General features: G+C 39.3%; 1 protein-coding gene across 3 annotated transcripts in view; it reads left to right on the top strand.

Moving 5' to 3' along the window:
• asic2 (acid-sensing (proton-gated) ion channel 2) overlaps nt 1-13663 on the top strand; it is an 865381-nt gene that overhangs the window by 807393 nt on the left and 44325 nt on the right. For all 3 annotated transcript variants that reach the window (XM_061981307.1, XM_061981305.1, XM_061981304.1), the window contains one exon: nt 4021-4148. In XM_061981307.1, the coding sequence (XP_061837291.1) occupies nt 4021-4148 (128 nt within the window). The remainder of the gene's footprint in view (nt 1-4020; nt 4149-13663) is intronic.

Genomic DNA, 13663 nt, shown 5'->3' with positions numbered 1-13663 from the left:
TGTGTTGTGGAATATTGGTTGGGGGAATGACCAAAATTCAATGGTCAGATTAGCGTCAGAACCCAACATTGATTAAACATCGTCAGAAAGCATGTTGTTTCAACGTTGTATTTGTGTTGTAGAATTATGGTTGGGAAATTACCAAATTTCAACGGTCAGACCAACGTCAGAACCCAACATTGATTGAATGTTGTCAAAAAGCATGTTGTTTCAACGTTTTATTTGTGTTGTAGTATATCGGTGGTAAAATTACCAAAATTCAATGGTCAGATCAACTTCAGAACCTGACGTCAAAATATAAACGTCAAAAAGCATGTTGTTTCAACATTGTATTTTTGTTGTAGAATTATGGTTGGAAAATTACCAAATTTCAGTTCAACGTCAGAACCCAACATTGATTAAACGTTGTCAAAAAGCATGTTGTTTCAGCGTTGTATTTGTGTTGTAGAATATTGGTGGTAAAATGACCAAAATTCAATGGTCAGATCAACACAGGAACCTGACATTGAATAAACGTTGTCAAAAAGCATGTTGTTTCAACGTTGTATTTGTGTTGTAGAATTATGGTTGCAAAGTGACCAAATTTCAATGGTCAGTTCAACATCAGAACCCAACATTGATTAAACGTTGTCAAAAAGCATGTTGTTTCAACGTTGTATTTGTGTTGTAGAATATTGGTGGGAAATGACCAAATTTCAACGGTCAGATCAACGTCAGAACCCAATATTGATTAAACGTTGTCAAAAAGCATGTTGTTTCAACGTAAAGTTTGAGTTGCTCAACGTCAGGACCTAATTCAACAAGTTCTTAACATTGTTTTAATGTCTTGTGCCTGCTGGGGTGACCTTAGAATTAAGGTATGTACCAACCCCTAATTATGGCGTATTGTTACACCACCACTATACATTATAAATAGCATACATAGTGTTTACGATTACTCTTACCCTTTTGTTTTGTTTTTCTGACTTGATTCATCTCAACGTTTTATTACCAGTCTCTAATTAATCTTATTTTATGGCTTTGGACTTGATGAAGTTGATTCACGCGCTGGCGTTAATGTGCCAAGAAAGCAATAGAGCTCACAACAAGATGGCAAACAACGGGACGACCAACTCAGCAGGCTCTTGATTATTAGCTAAGGTCGTTTATTTGCTGTGTCAGCGCTTTCTTTCTTCTTGGTGCCGCTCTCACAAGGACTCGTGCAAATTTCGCTGACTCACAGGTACTCGCCAAAGACTCAAGTTTCACTGATTCACTGGTGCTTCGACAAAGACTCAACTTGCACTGATTCACAAGTGCTTGGCAAAGACTCGAGTTCCACTGATTCATAGGTGCTTCAACAAAGACTCAAGTTTCACTGACTCACGGGTGCTTCAACAAAGACTCAAGTTTCACTGATTCACGGGTGCTACAACAAAGATTTGAGTTTCACCGACTCACAGTTGCCTCGACTAAGACTCAACTTTCATTGATTCACAAGTGCTTGGCAAAGACTCGAGTTTCACTGATTCATAGGCGCTTCAACAAAGACTCGAGTTTCACTGACTCATGGGTATTTTGACGGACTCAAATTTCACTGACTCACAGGTACTCGCCAAAGACTCAAGTTTCACTGACTCACGGGTGCTTTAACAAAGACTCAAGTTTCACTGATTCGTGGGTGCTTCAACAGAGACTCGAGTTTCACTGACTCATGAGCATTTTGACAGACTCAAATTTCACCGACTTCCTGTACGTCTTACATTCGTTCTGTGATGATTATTTACATTTTGACCAGGGTATATGCCAGCAAGATTCAGTAACGTTTTGAGTATGTTAAAGCCCTCATAAATGCTAAAGGAATATGCCGGAATAATAATATTAATAACCCAACAGTAAAGACTAACAATCGGACAAAACTTTTCAAGAGTAGTTTTTTTTAGTTTTATTGACTCACATGTGCTTCGACAGCGACTCGAGTTTCACTGACTGATCAGTGCTTGACAAATACTCAAGCTTAACTGATTCATAGGTGCTTCAACAAAGACTCGAGTTTCACTGACTCATGGGTATTTTGACAGACTCATATTTCACTGACTCACGAGTGCTTTGACAAAGACTCAAGTTTCACTGATTCATGGGTGCTTCAACAAAGATTCGAGTTTCACTGACTAGCGGGTGCTTTAACGAAGACTTGTGTTTCACTGACTCATTGGTGCTTGACAGAGAGTCGGGTATCACTGATTCACTGGTGCTTCGACAAAGACTCAAGTGTCACTGATTTATGGGTACTCAACAAAGATTTGAGTTTCACCAACTCACAGGTGCCTCGACTAAGACTCGACTTTCACTGATTCACAAGTGCTTGGCAAAGACTCGAGTTTCACTGATTCATAGGTGCTTCAACAAAGACTTGAGTTTCACTGACTCATGGGTATTTTGACAGACTCAAATTTTACTGACTCACAGGTACTCGCCAAAGACTCAAGTTTCACTGACTCACGGGTGCTTTGACAAAGACTCGAGTTTCACTGACTCGCGGGTGCTTTAATGAAGACTCGTGTTTCACTCACTCCTTGGGGCTTGACAGAGACTCGGGTATCACTGATTCACTGGTGCGTCAACAAAGACTCAAGTTTCACTGATTCACAAGTGCTCAGCAAAGATTCAAGTTTCACTGATTCACAAGTGCTCGGCAAAGACTCGAGTTTCACTGATTTATGGGTACTCAAAGATTTAAGTTTCACCGACTAATGGGTGCTTTGACAAAGACTCGAGTTTCACTGATTCACAAGTGTTCGGCCAGGACTCGAGTTTCACAAATGTATGGGTACTCGGCTAAGATTTGAGTTTCACTGACTTACAGGTGCTTTAACAAAAACCGATCGGTGATGACTGAAGTTTTAGTGAATCGTGGGTGCTCGACAAAGACTCAAGTTTCACTGACTCACGGGTGCTTGCCAAAGACTAGAGTTTCAGTGACTCATCGGTGCTCGATGGTGACTGGAATTTTAGTGAATCGTGGGTGCTCGACGAAGCTCGAGTTTCACTGACTCACAGGTGCTTTTACAGAGACTCAAATATCAATGGCGCATCAGTGCTCGATGCAGACTCAGGTTTCACTCACTTACAGATGGGTGAAGACTTCAGTTTCACTGATTCACTGGCGCCTTTACGAATACTCGAGTTTTACTGACTTACAGGTGCTTCGACAAAGACCCGAGGTTCACTGCCTCCTTGGTGCTCAAAAAAGACTCAAGTTTAACTGATTCATGGGTGCTTTGACAAAGACTCAAATTTCACTGACTCATGGGTAGATGCCAAAGAGTCGAGTTTTACTGATTCACGGGTGTTGGACGAAAACTTGTGTTTCACTGATTCACGAGTGCTTGTCAGAGACTTGTATTTCACTGGTTTATGAGTAATCTCGAATTTCGTGGATTTATGGCTGCTCTAAAAAGACTCAAGTTTCACAGATTCACAAATAAAAGTAAACCATAAAGACAATCATGAACTAACTGATGTAAAATCAAAGTGTGTAGAAAAGTAGATTGGTATTTTTAGCAAAGAGAACAAGACAGGAGGTCAGTGCATTGACCTGAGCACTGGACTAATTTGGTCGTATGTCTTGCTTCTAGTCAGGACTTGAGCAGCAGCATTCTCGATGTATTTTACAGAGATCAGTGAGAAGACATTACAGAAGTTAAGACAAAGGCATGGATTATTGTCTCGAAGTCTGCTTTAAACAATATAATTTTGTTAAGGTTATTGATTTTATGTGGCTATTATACTAGTGTGTGTGTGTGTGTGTGTGTGTGTGTGTGTGTGTGTGTGTGTGTGTGTGTGTGTGTGTGTGTGTGTGTGTGTGTGTGTGTGTGTGTGTGTGTGTGTGTGTGTTTGTCTCAAGGCCTTTCTCTCCATCACTGCATGTTTTTCATTGAACAATTTAGTCATGGCAAAAAAGGTTCTTCCGAAGCTTTTAGCTGGGGAGCAGTGCAAGTACCTAAACTAACCCAAAAAGGACGTGTGTGTTGTTTGCAGAGGACACGGCATTTGAAGCGGGGGTGCGAGTCCAAATCCACAGCCAAGCGGAGCCTCCGTTTGTGCACGAGCTGGGTTTCGGCGTGGCGCCCGGCTTTCAGACTTTTGTAGCCACGCAGGAACAGAGGGTAAGACGCCGAATGTGCATGCTTGCCAAACATAAATAAATAAGTAGACTGCATGCCAAAGTCTCAAGCATCAAAACGTTGACTTCACTAAACTCTTTGTTTCCGTGGTCCGACATTTTAGGATTCTGCAGCAATTTTAGATGTGTAAGTGCAAAAGTGCCAATGAGCTGTGTGTGTCTCCGAGAAGCGCCATTGTGTACTTCATGCAATTTTTACATATTCACTAACTACCAACGTGATGTATGTCATATAATATACGACAACGAAAGATTAAGGACAGGAGGACACACACATTAGCACCACGAGCATAGCCGTGTGTTTAGGGTACCGATTCCCGATACCTGGTAATACATTTTCGGTACTTTTGTGTGTGTTAAAAAAATAATAATTGTTTTTGATAATGAATAGATTTTTTTTATTGCTACATTTAAAAATATATATGATAATGATAACTGCTGTCCAGTTATTATATCCTGTTTTATTATCACATTTTTGAGTGTCAAAAAAAAGTTTAAATTCCAAGACATTAGGTGGCAGTGGTGTACAGTTTATGGTGTGTTGTTTTGGTCTGTGTTGCACCCTAACAAGTGTTAATACTGTAAGTAGTGTACTTTACACACCAGATGTTTGATAGTGCCTCTTAATTGTGGGTTTTGTTCACAAGGAGGAGTTGAAATCGCCATGTAAAATTGCTAATGCTAATCAGTGGCATGTCAATACCAAAGCTAATGTATATTAGCATCAAGCTAGCACATTTTTGGAAAAGTGAAAACTTACTTTACTTATGTTTTTTGAGTCAATTACTTTGTTGGCATTGAGAATTGCAACATTACCTAGAGCAGGGGTCCCCAAACTACGGCCCGCGAGCCGGATCTGGCCCGCGGGAAGTCCCAAGTTAAAAAAAATTCAAAAAAATTGTTTTTTTATTATTTAAATTAAAAAAATCTGTCCTTTCTAATCCATTTTCTCCAGCTTGTTACTCTCAGGGTCTCCTAGCCGCTCAGGCAAATCATATTGTCTGAAAATGTATGTTCCCATCGATAACGTGACATCATCGCACTCGGAATATGTGTATGTATATATATATATATATATATATATATATATATACATATACTCTATATATATATATACTCTATACATATACACTCGGAATATATATATATATATATATATATATATATATATATATATATATATATATATATATATATATATATATATATATATATATATATATATATATATATATATATATATGTATATATATATATATATATGTATATATATATATACATACATATATACTCTATATATATATATATATATATACACTCGGAATATATATATATATATATGTATATATATATATACTGTAAATGTATATATATACAGTATATATATATATATATATATATATACAGTATATATATATATATATATGTATATACTGTATGTATATATATATATATATATATATATATATATATATATATATTCCGAGTGCGATGATGTCACGTTATCGATGGGAAAATACATTTTTAGACAATATGATTTGCCTGAGCGCCTAGGAGACCCCGAGAGTAACAAGCTGTAGAAAATGGATTAGATTTTTTTTTTAAATAATAAAAAAACTATTTGTTATAACTTTTTTTTAACTTGGGACTTCCCGCGGGCCGGATTCTGGACGCTGGCGGGCCGGATCCGGCCGTAGTTTGGGGACCCCTGCTCTAGGTAATGTTGCAATTCTCAATGCCAACAAAGTAATTTACTCAAAAAACATAAGTAAAGTAAGTCTCCACTTTTCCAAAAATGTGCTAGCTTGATGCTAATATACATTGGCTTTGGTATTGACATGCCACTGAATAGCATTAGCAATTTTACATGGCGATTTCAACTCCTCCTTGTTAACGTAACCCACAATTAAGAGGCACGATCAAACATCTGGTGTGTAAAGTACACTACTTACAGTATTGACACTTGTTAGGGCGCAACACAGACCAAAACAACACACCATAAACTGTACACCACTGCCACCTAACGTCTTGGAATTGAAACTTTTTTTTGACACTCAAAAATGTGATAATAAAACAGGATATAATAACTGGACAGCCGTTATCATTATCATATGTATTTTTAAATGTGGCAATAAAAATAAATCTGTTCATTATCAAAAACAATTATTATTTTTTTAACACATATATGTATATATATATATATATATATATATATATATATATATATATATATATATATATATACAGCCTGGCCCCGGCCAAATTTTTTAATCCAATGCGGCCCCCGAGTCAAAAAGTTTGGGGACCCCTGACCTAGAGTCTAGGTAGTTTGGCAGAGTCCGCTCTATCCCGGTACCTGGGAATCAATACCGATACTCAATGGTACCAATTTTCTGTACTTTTGTGTGTTTAAACACATATTTATTGTTTTTGATAATGAAATGATTTATTTTTATTGCCACATTTAAAAATATATATGATAATGATAACTGCTGTCCAGTTGTTATATCCTGTGTTTTTATCACATTTTTGAGTCTCAAAAAAAAGTTGCAATTCCAAGACGTTAGGTGGCAGTGGTGTACAGTTTATGGTGTGTTGTTTTGATCTGTGTTGCGCCCTAACAAGTGTTAATACTGTAATACTATATATATATATATATATATATATATATTTTTTTTTTTTTTTTTTTTTTAATCCAATGCGGCCCCCGAGCCAAAAAGTTTGGGGAACCCTCACCTAGAGTCTAGGTAGTTTGGCAGAGTCTGCTCTCAGTGCTGCTGGAGTGATCGGCTGGTTTTGGTCGGTACCAAAAAAAGGACCCAATATGGTACCCACTCCTGATGCCACATGCTAACATTACACTCACATTTGAACATCATGCTAGGTTCCTTTCAGCTCCAACGTCCGTAGCTGATAGTTAGAAAGTTAGGAAGACTTTATTTTAAGATGTGTTGTGAAGCCTGATTTTATTTTTTTTTTTGTTACAAAATGGTGGGCGTATGCATGGGGCTAGAGGTGTCTATGAGGAAGGATGGTTTTCTTTTATGACTTAATAACAAGCCACAATTTCAAAATGAGCTTCTCCTGTTTGAAAGACCAGCAGCCCCGCCTAACCCTATCAGCAAAGCAGCCGTTTGAGGGAATGAAAAGGGCAGCATTTCATTAAAAAGACTTTTGCTCCATGGGCACCTTTAACAAACATAAAAGCGGACAATTTCACTTCAATCGATGCAGCAAATGTCGGCCATCTTGACCTCAGTGTTGCTGTTTTCTTCTTCATTTAGTGTTTTCAAGTGAAGGCTTTAGAAATACATTTTTGCCCTGGCTCAGACTTGATCGCCGCCTCCTTGTCCGGGCGCCATTATTGTGTATTCCGGGCCAAACCTCGCACTCGACCTCGCTTCTGCAGCCGTCTTCAAGCTCTTTGACGTCACGTCCAAGTGGCGCCGACACGACTTTGAAAAACGATTAACGGAGTCAGACTGGGACACACAAAAAAAATGTTATTGAAGCCACGCGGGGTTTTATGACACAACAACAAGTTTTTCTTGTCAAGGTGACAAAAGATCCTCCAAACAAATGACAAAAAGCGAATAAGAAAAGGGCCTTTAAAGCAAATACCCAAGATTTTTACAGTAGACCTTCACCAAATTTCAAAGCTTCACTATATTGCAGATTTTTAATGCAAATTTTACACATTTTTGCACTAAATTAAAGGCCTACTGAAACCCACTACTACCGACCACGCAGTCTGATAGTTTATATATCAATGATGAAATCTTAACATTGCAACACATGCCAATACGGCCGGGTTAGCTTACTAAAGTGCAATTTTAAATTTTGCGCGAAATATCCTGCTGAAAACGTCTCGGTATGATGACGTCAGCGCGTGACGTCACGGATTGTGGAGGACATTTTGGGACAGCATGGTGGCCAGCTATTAAGTCGTCTGTTTTCATCGCAAAATTCCACAGTATTCTGGACATCTGTGTTGGCGAATCTTTTGCAATTTGTTCAATGAACAATGGAGACAGCAAAGAAGAAAGCTGTAGGTGGGAAGCGGTGTATTGAGGCCGACTGCAGCAACACAAACACAGCCGTGGTTTCATTGTTTACATTCCCGAAAGATGACAGTCAAGCTTTACCATTGGTCTGTGCAGAACTGGGACAACATAGACTCTTACCAGGAGGACTTTGAGTTGGATATGCAGATACGGTACCGTGAGTACGCATGCAGCTGCGGCTTCCAAACTTTTGATCGCTTGCCCGTACGTGCGTGCCGCTATGTGCATGTCACGTACGTAACTTTGGGGACTTTGGGGAAATATATGTGCTGTATGAACTTTGGGGAGGTGAACGGTACTTTGGGCTGTGGGATTGAGTGTGTTGTGCAGGTGTTTGAGTTGTATTGGCGGGTTATATGGACCGAAGGGGGAGGTGTTTGTTATGCGGGATTAATTTGTGGCATATTAAATATAAGCCTGGTTGTGTTGTGGCTAATAGAGTTGTGTTTATTTACTGTTTTAGTCATTCCCAGCTGAATATCAGGTGCCACCCGCCTCTCACAGCATCTTCCCTATCTGAATCGCTCCCACTGCCCTCTAGTCCTTCACTCTCACTTTCCTCATCCACGAATCTTTCATCCTCACTCAAATGAATGGGGAAATCGTCGCTTTCTCGGTCCGAATCGCTCTCGCTGCTGGTGGCCATGATTGTAAACAATGTGCAGATGTGAGGAGCTCCACAACCTGTGACGTCACGCTACTCGTCTGCTACTTCCGGTACAGGCAAGGCTTTTTTATCAGCAACCAAAAGTTGCAAACTTTATCGTCGATGTTCTCTACTAAATCCTTTCAGCAAAAATATGGCAATATCGCGAAATGATCAAGTATGACACATAGAATGGACCTGCTATCCCCGTTTAAATAAGAAAATCGCATTTCAGTAGGCCTTTAAGCATTTTAAAGCATAAAAATGGCTAAATGAACTGAAAACATCAATTATACAGTAGTATGACATATATAGCAGTGTTTTTCAACCTTTTTTGAGCCAAGGCACATTTTTTTCATTGAAAAAATTCTGAGGCAGAAATCATTAAAAAATTAAACTCAGCAGCCGATATTGATAGTAAAAAGTCGTTGTCGCAAGTGTTGGATATGACTTTAAACCAGTGGTTCTTAACCTGGGTTCGATCGAACCCTAGGGGTTCGGTGAGTCGGCCTCAGGGGTTCGGTGCAGCCTCTGCCGCGGAGGTCAAGACACACCCGACTCATCATGTAAATAAAAACTTCTCCCTATCGGCGTATTATGGATACCCCCAAACAATGTTCCCTCTAATTTTCCATCTGATTTGCAGGTGTGTAATTTGTTTTGAGTTTATGCACTGTGTTGGTTTTGTTCTTTGAACGCTTCATTTTGTGCACCAGTAAAAAAAAACATAGAACTTTGTCTTGAATTAAAAATATTTTTTTTAAATGTTTCACTAAAGAAGGGTTCGGTGAATGCACATGTGAAACTGGTGGGGTTTGGTACCTCAAACAAGGTTAAGAACCACTGCTTTAAAGCATAACCAAGCATGCATCACTATAGCTCTTGTCTCAAAGTAGGTGTACTGTCACCACCTGTCACATCACACCCTGACTTATTTTAAGGTTTTTGATGTTTTCTTGTGTGTAGTGTTTTAGTTCTTTTGGTGGCTTTTCCCGTTTTATTGGTGTTTTCCTGTTGCAGTTTCATGTCTTCTTTGAACGCTATTCTCTGCATCTGCTTTGTTTTAGCAATCAAGACTATTTAAGTTGTTTTTATCCTTCTTTGTGGGGACATTGTTGATTGTCATGTCATGTTCGGATGTACTTTGTGGACGCTCCACACGCTGTAAGTCTTTGCTGTCGTCCAGCATTCTGTTTTTGTTTACTTTGTAGCCAATTCTGTTTTAGTTTCCCTAAGCTTCAATGCCTTTTCTTAGGGGCACTCACCTTTTGTTTATTTCTGGTTTTAGCATTAGATACCTTTTCTGCTGCATGCTGCCTCCCGCTGTCATCTGCATATTGGGTTCACGACAAACCATTGTCGTCTCACACGACCTGTTCCCGACATCTACAAAGCAATTAGCTACCGGCTGCCACCTACTGATATGGAAGAGTATTACATTGTTACGCTGCCGAGCTCTTGACAGCACCGACACTCAACAACGGCACATTATTTGCAGACTATAATTACTTGTTTACGAAAAATATTTTTACCCTAAATAGGTGAAATGACATAATATCTCACGGCACACTAGTGGTTGAAAAACACTGCACTATAGGAGACCAAACCAATCAGAGTGCACCGTTCAGTATTGTGGCCACTGATTGGCTTAGCCTCAGCAGCATTATTGTAAAGGGTTACTGGAGTGTAGGGTAACTGCAGGGGTGATGTTTCATGTCTAAAGGGCTGTCATGATATTGCAAACCATATTTAAAAGGTCATAAACAGATTTTTTTATGCCCTCGGTCAGGGGTCTCCAAACCCGCCAGCGTCCAAAATCCGGCCCGCGGGAAGTCTCAAGTTTTTTTGGTTTTTTTGTTCGACTGCTTCTATGTTAGCTACCTCTCTTTGTTTATAATGTCTATTTTCTATTCTCTATTTTATGCAGGCCTTTTCTTTTTCTTTTTGCTGCAGCTGTTACATGTACTGTAATATTGTACATCAGGGGTGTCCAACTCATTTGGGCTCAGGGGCCGCGTGGAGGGAAATCTGTGCACATGCGGAGCGGACTATTGAAATCATGGCATTAAAAATAAAATATAAAGACAACTTCAGATTGTTTTCTTTGTCTTACTTTGGCCAAAAATAGAACAAACACATTCTGAAAATATGACAGTAAAAGTATAGAAAGGTCAAGTTTAGATCAGGGGTCTCCTAACTACGGCCCACGGGCCAAATAAGGCCCGCCAGCGTCCAAAATCTGGCCCGCGGGAAGTCTCAAGGTTTTTTTTCCAAATTTGTCATTTCTAATCTATTTTCTACCGCTTGTTACTCTCGGTGTCTCCTTGCCGCTCAGGCAAATCATATTGTCTAAAAATGCATTTTCCCATCGATAACGTGACATCATCGCAGTGTCGGGGCGAGCGTGCGGCAAGTGTGCACTCTTTTAGTCAATTAGTGCGTGAGGAATATATATATACATATACATATATGATTGTGGCGGTCCGCTCCCTGTATGATCAGTGTCAGAGCTTGGTCCGCATTGCCGGTAAGTCGGACACGTTTCCAGTGAGGGTTGGACTCCGCCAAGGCTGGCTGCCCTTTGTCACCCATTCTGTTCATAACTTTTATGGACAGAATTGCTAGGCGCAGTCAAGGCGTTGAGGGGATCCGGTTTGGTGGCTGCAGGATTAGGTCTCTGCTTTTTGAAGATGATGTGGTCCTGATGGCTTCATCTGGCCAAGATCTTCAGCTCTCACTGGATCGGTTCGCAGCCGAGTGTGAAGCGACTGGGATGAGAATCAGCACCTCCAAGTCTGAGTCCATGGTTCTCGCCCGGGAAAGGGTGGAGTGCCATCCTCAGGTTGGGGAGGAGACCCTGCCCCAAGTGGAGGAGTTCAAGTACCTCGGAGTCTTGTTCACGAGTGAGGGAAGAGTGGATGGTGAGATCGACAGGCGGATCGGTGCGGCGTCTTCAGTAATGCGGACGCTGTATCGATCCGTTGTGGTGAAGAAGGAGCTGAGCCGAGCCGCACAGCAACATTAATGGAGCATTCACACAATTAATAAGGTTTTCTACACCAAAATGAATCTATTTTTATTCAACTTCTTCTTCTTCTTCTTCTTCTTCTTCTTCTTCTTCTTCTTCTCCAGATTTTGGCACGCTCCACCTTCCACTTTTTTCATCCGATTCAAACCATTTCGTTGACATATTCCCAAAATCCCCAGAATTCAAGGCTTTCCGGAACATTTTTCCCCATTCAAAATGAATTGGCCATTTTTCAAACTTCCACCATTTACACATTTTTCCAACCGATTTCAACATTGAAACTATAATTTTTTCAAGTAAACATTTTTTGCCAAGAATTCCAATTTTTTTCAAACCCTTTTTGTGACCCTTTTTTCTGGCAACTACTCCTTCCACATTTTTCAACCCATTTCAAATTCCAGGAATTCCATAATACCATTTCTCAATTAAAGATGTTCAACATTTCTCGACCGATTTGAAAAATATCAACACCAACCATTTCAACTCATTCCGAAGATTCAATTTATTTTTTTGCAGTTTCCAAAAAAATTCCTCTTTTCCCGAAATCCCCAAATTTCCATGAAATTCCCATTGAAAAGAATGGGACATTTTTCAAAGTTCCACAACTCCCACTCAAACTGTTTCAACTCCAAAATATTCAGCCTGTTCAAGAATTGTGTGCTTCCTTTCAAAAACTGTAAAAAAAGATTCCTGGATTTCCAAGAATTCTCCGTTTTTAGGGACATTGTCCCCATTCCAAATGAATTATCCATTTTTCACTCTTTCACAATTCCAAAATTGTTCAACCTTTTCAAAATATTCCACCTTCAACATATTCCACTCATCCTGGACATTAAAACAAAGTCTTTCCCAAGTTCCAAACCAAATTCCGGTTTTCCTGGAAATTCAAATGCTTCAACATTCAAAACATTCCAACATTCAAACTATTCTTACATTCATACTTCATTTTGTCAGCATTGGAGCATTCACATGCAATTCCTTTAGGAATTGCCTCATCTAGTTAATTTATAAACTACCGCATTTTCTTTTAGATTGTAGCCAAAGGCTAATATTTTTGCTGTTTTTATCTGCCACACGTAAAAAGATGGTCCGTGAAAGTAATGCATACATTAAACCGTTCCCTGGTGGAAAAAAAGGTTGGGGAACCCTGTTATAACTGACAGAAAACTAGTGCAATAGCAAATAATGTATGGAATTAATTGTATTTTTACAATATGCCAAAAAATAGACCCTGGGCCACGTGGATTACGGTACAAAATAAAAACATATGCAAATAATAACTTCCTATCACCATCTTAAAGTTGAAATATTTATGCTGTAATGTCAAGCCAAGTTACATCAGCGTCAAATTCCCACCATCTGAACATGGCAATCACATTTAAGCGTATTAATTATTCCGCAGCGTTGCATTCAAGACCGCTGGGAATGTGGAAATATTCCCAATTGCACTCATATGTGATCAGTAGTGATGAGTAAATGACGGCATGTGAGTGGATGGCACACTTACTGACTGTTAGTGTTTCATCGTGGTCATCCATAGTTTACTGGATTTAAAAAAAAAAGTCACGACATTTGACCTGCAAATAAAATTCATAGTTTTTATATTTATTAAGATTGCATTTGCTGATGCAGTAGTATTCGCTATTCTTCCTACAGTCCAAAATTTCAAGGACGTTTATATACAATGAGGGTTAGGTACCGAATCCGGTACTTTTTTGTCACGTAAAATCAAACAGTGCCATGTTTCGGTACCTTGGTTG

The sequence above is a fragment of the Nerophis lumbriciformis genome, linkage group LG24 (genome assembly GCF_033978685.3).
Source record: "Nerophis lumbriciformis linkage group LG24, RoL_Nlum_v2.1, whole genome shotgun sequence".
Classification (NCBI taxonomy): Eukaryota; Metazoa; Chordata; class Actinopteri; order Syngnathiformes; family Syngnathidae; genus Nerophis; species Nerophis lumbriciformis.
The sequence above is the reverse complement of the archived record's forward strand: the minus strand, read 5'-3'. Positions and strand labels throughout refer to the sequence as shown.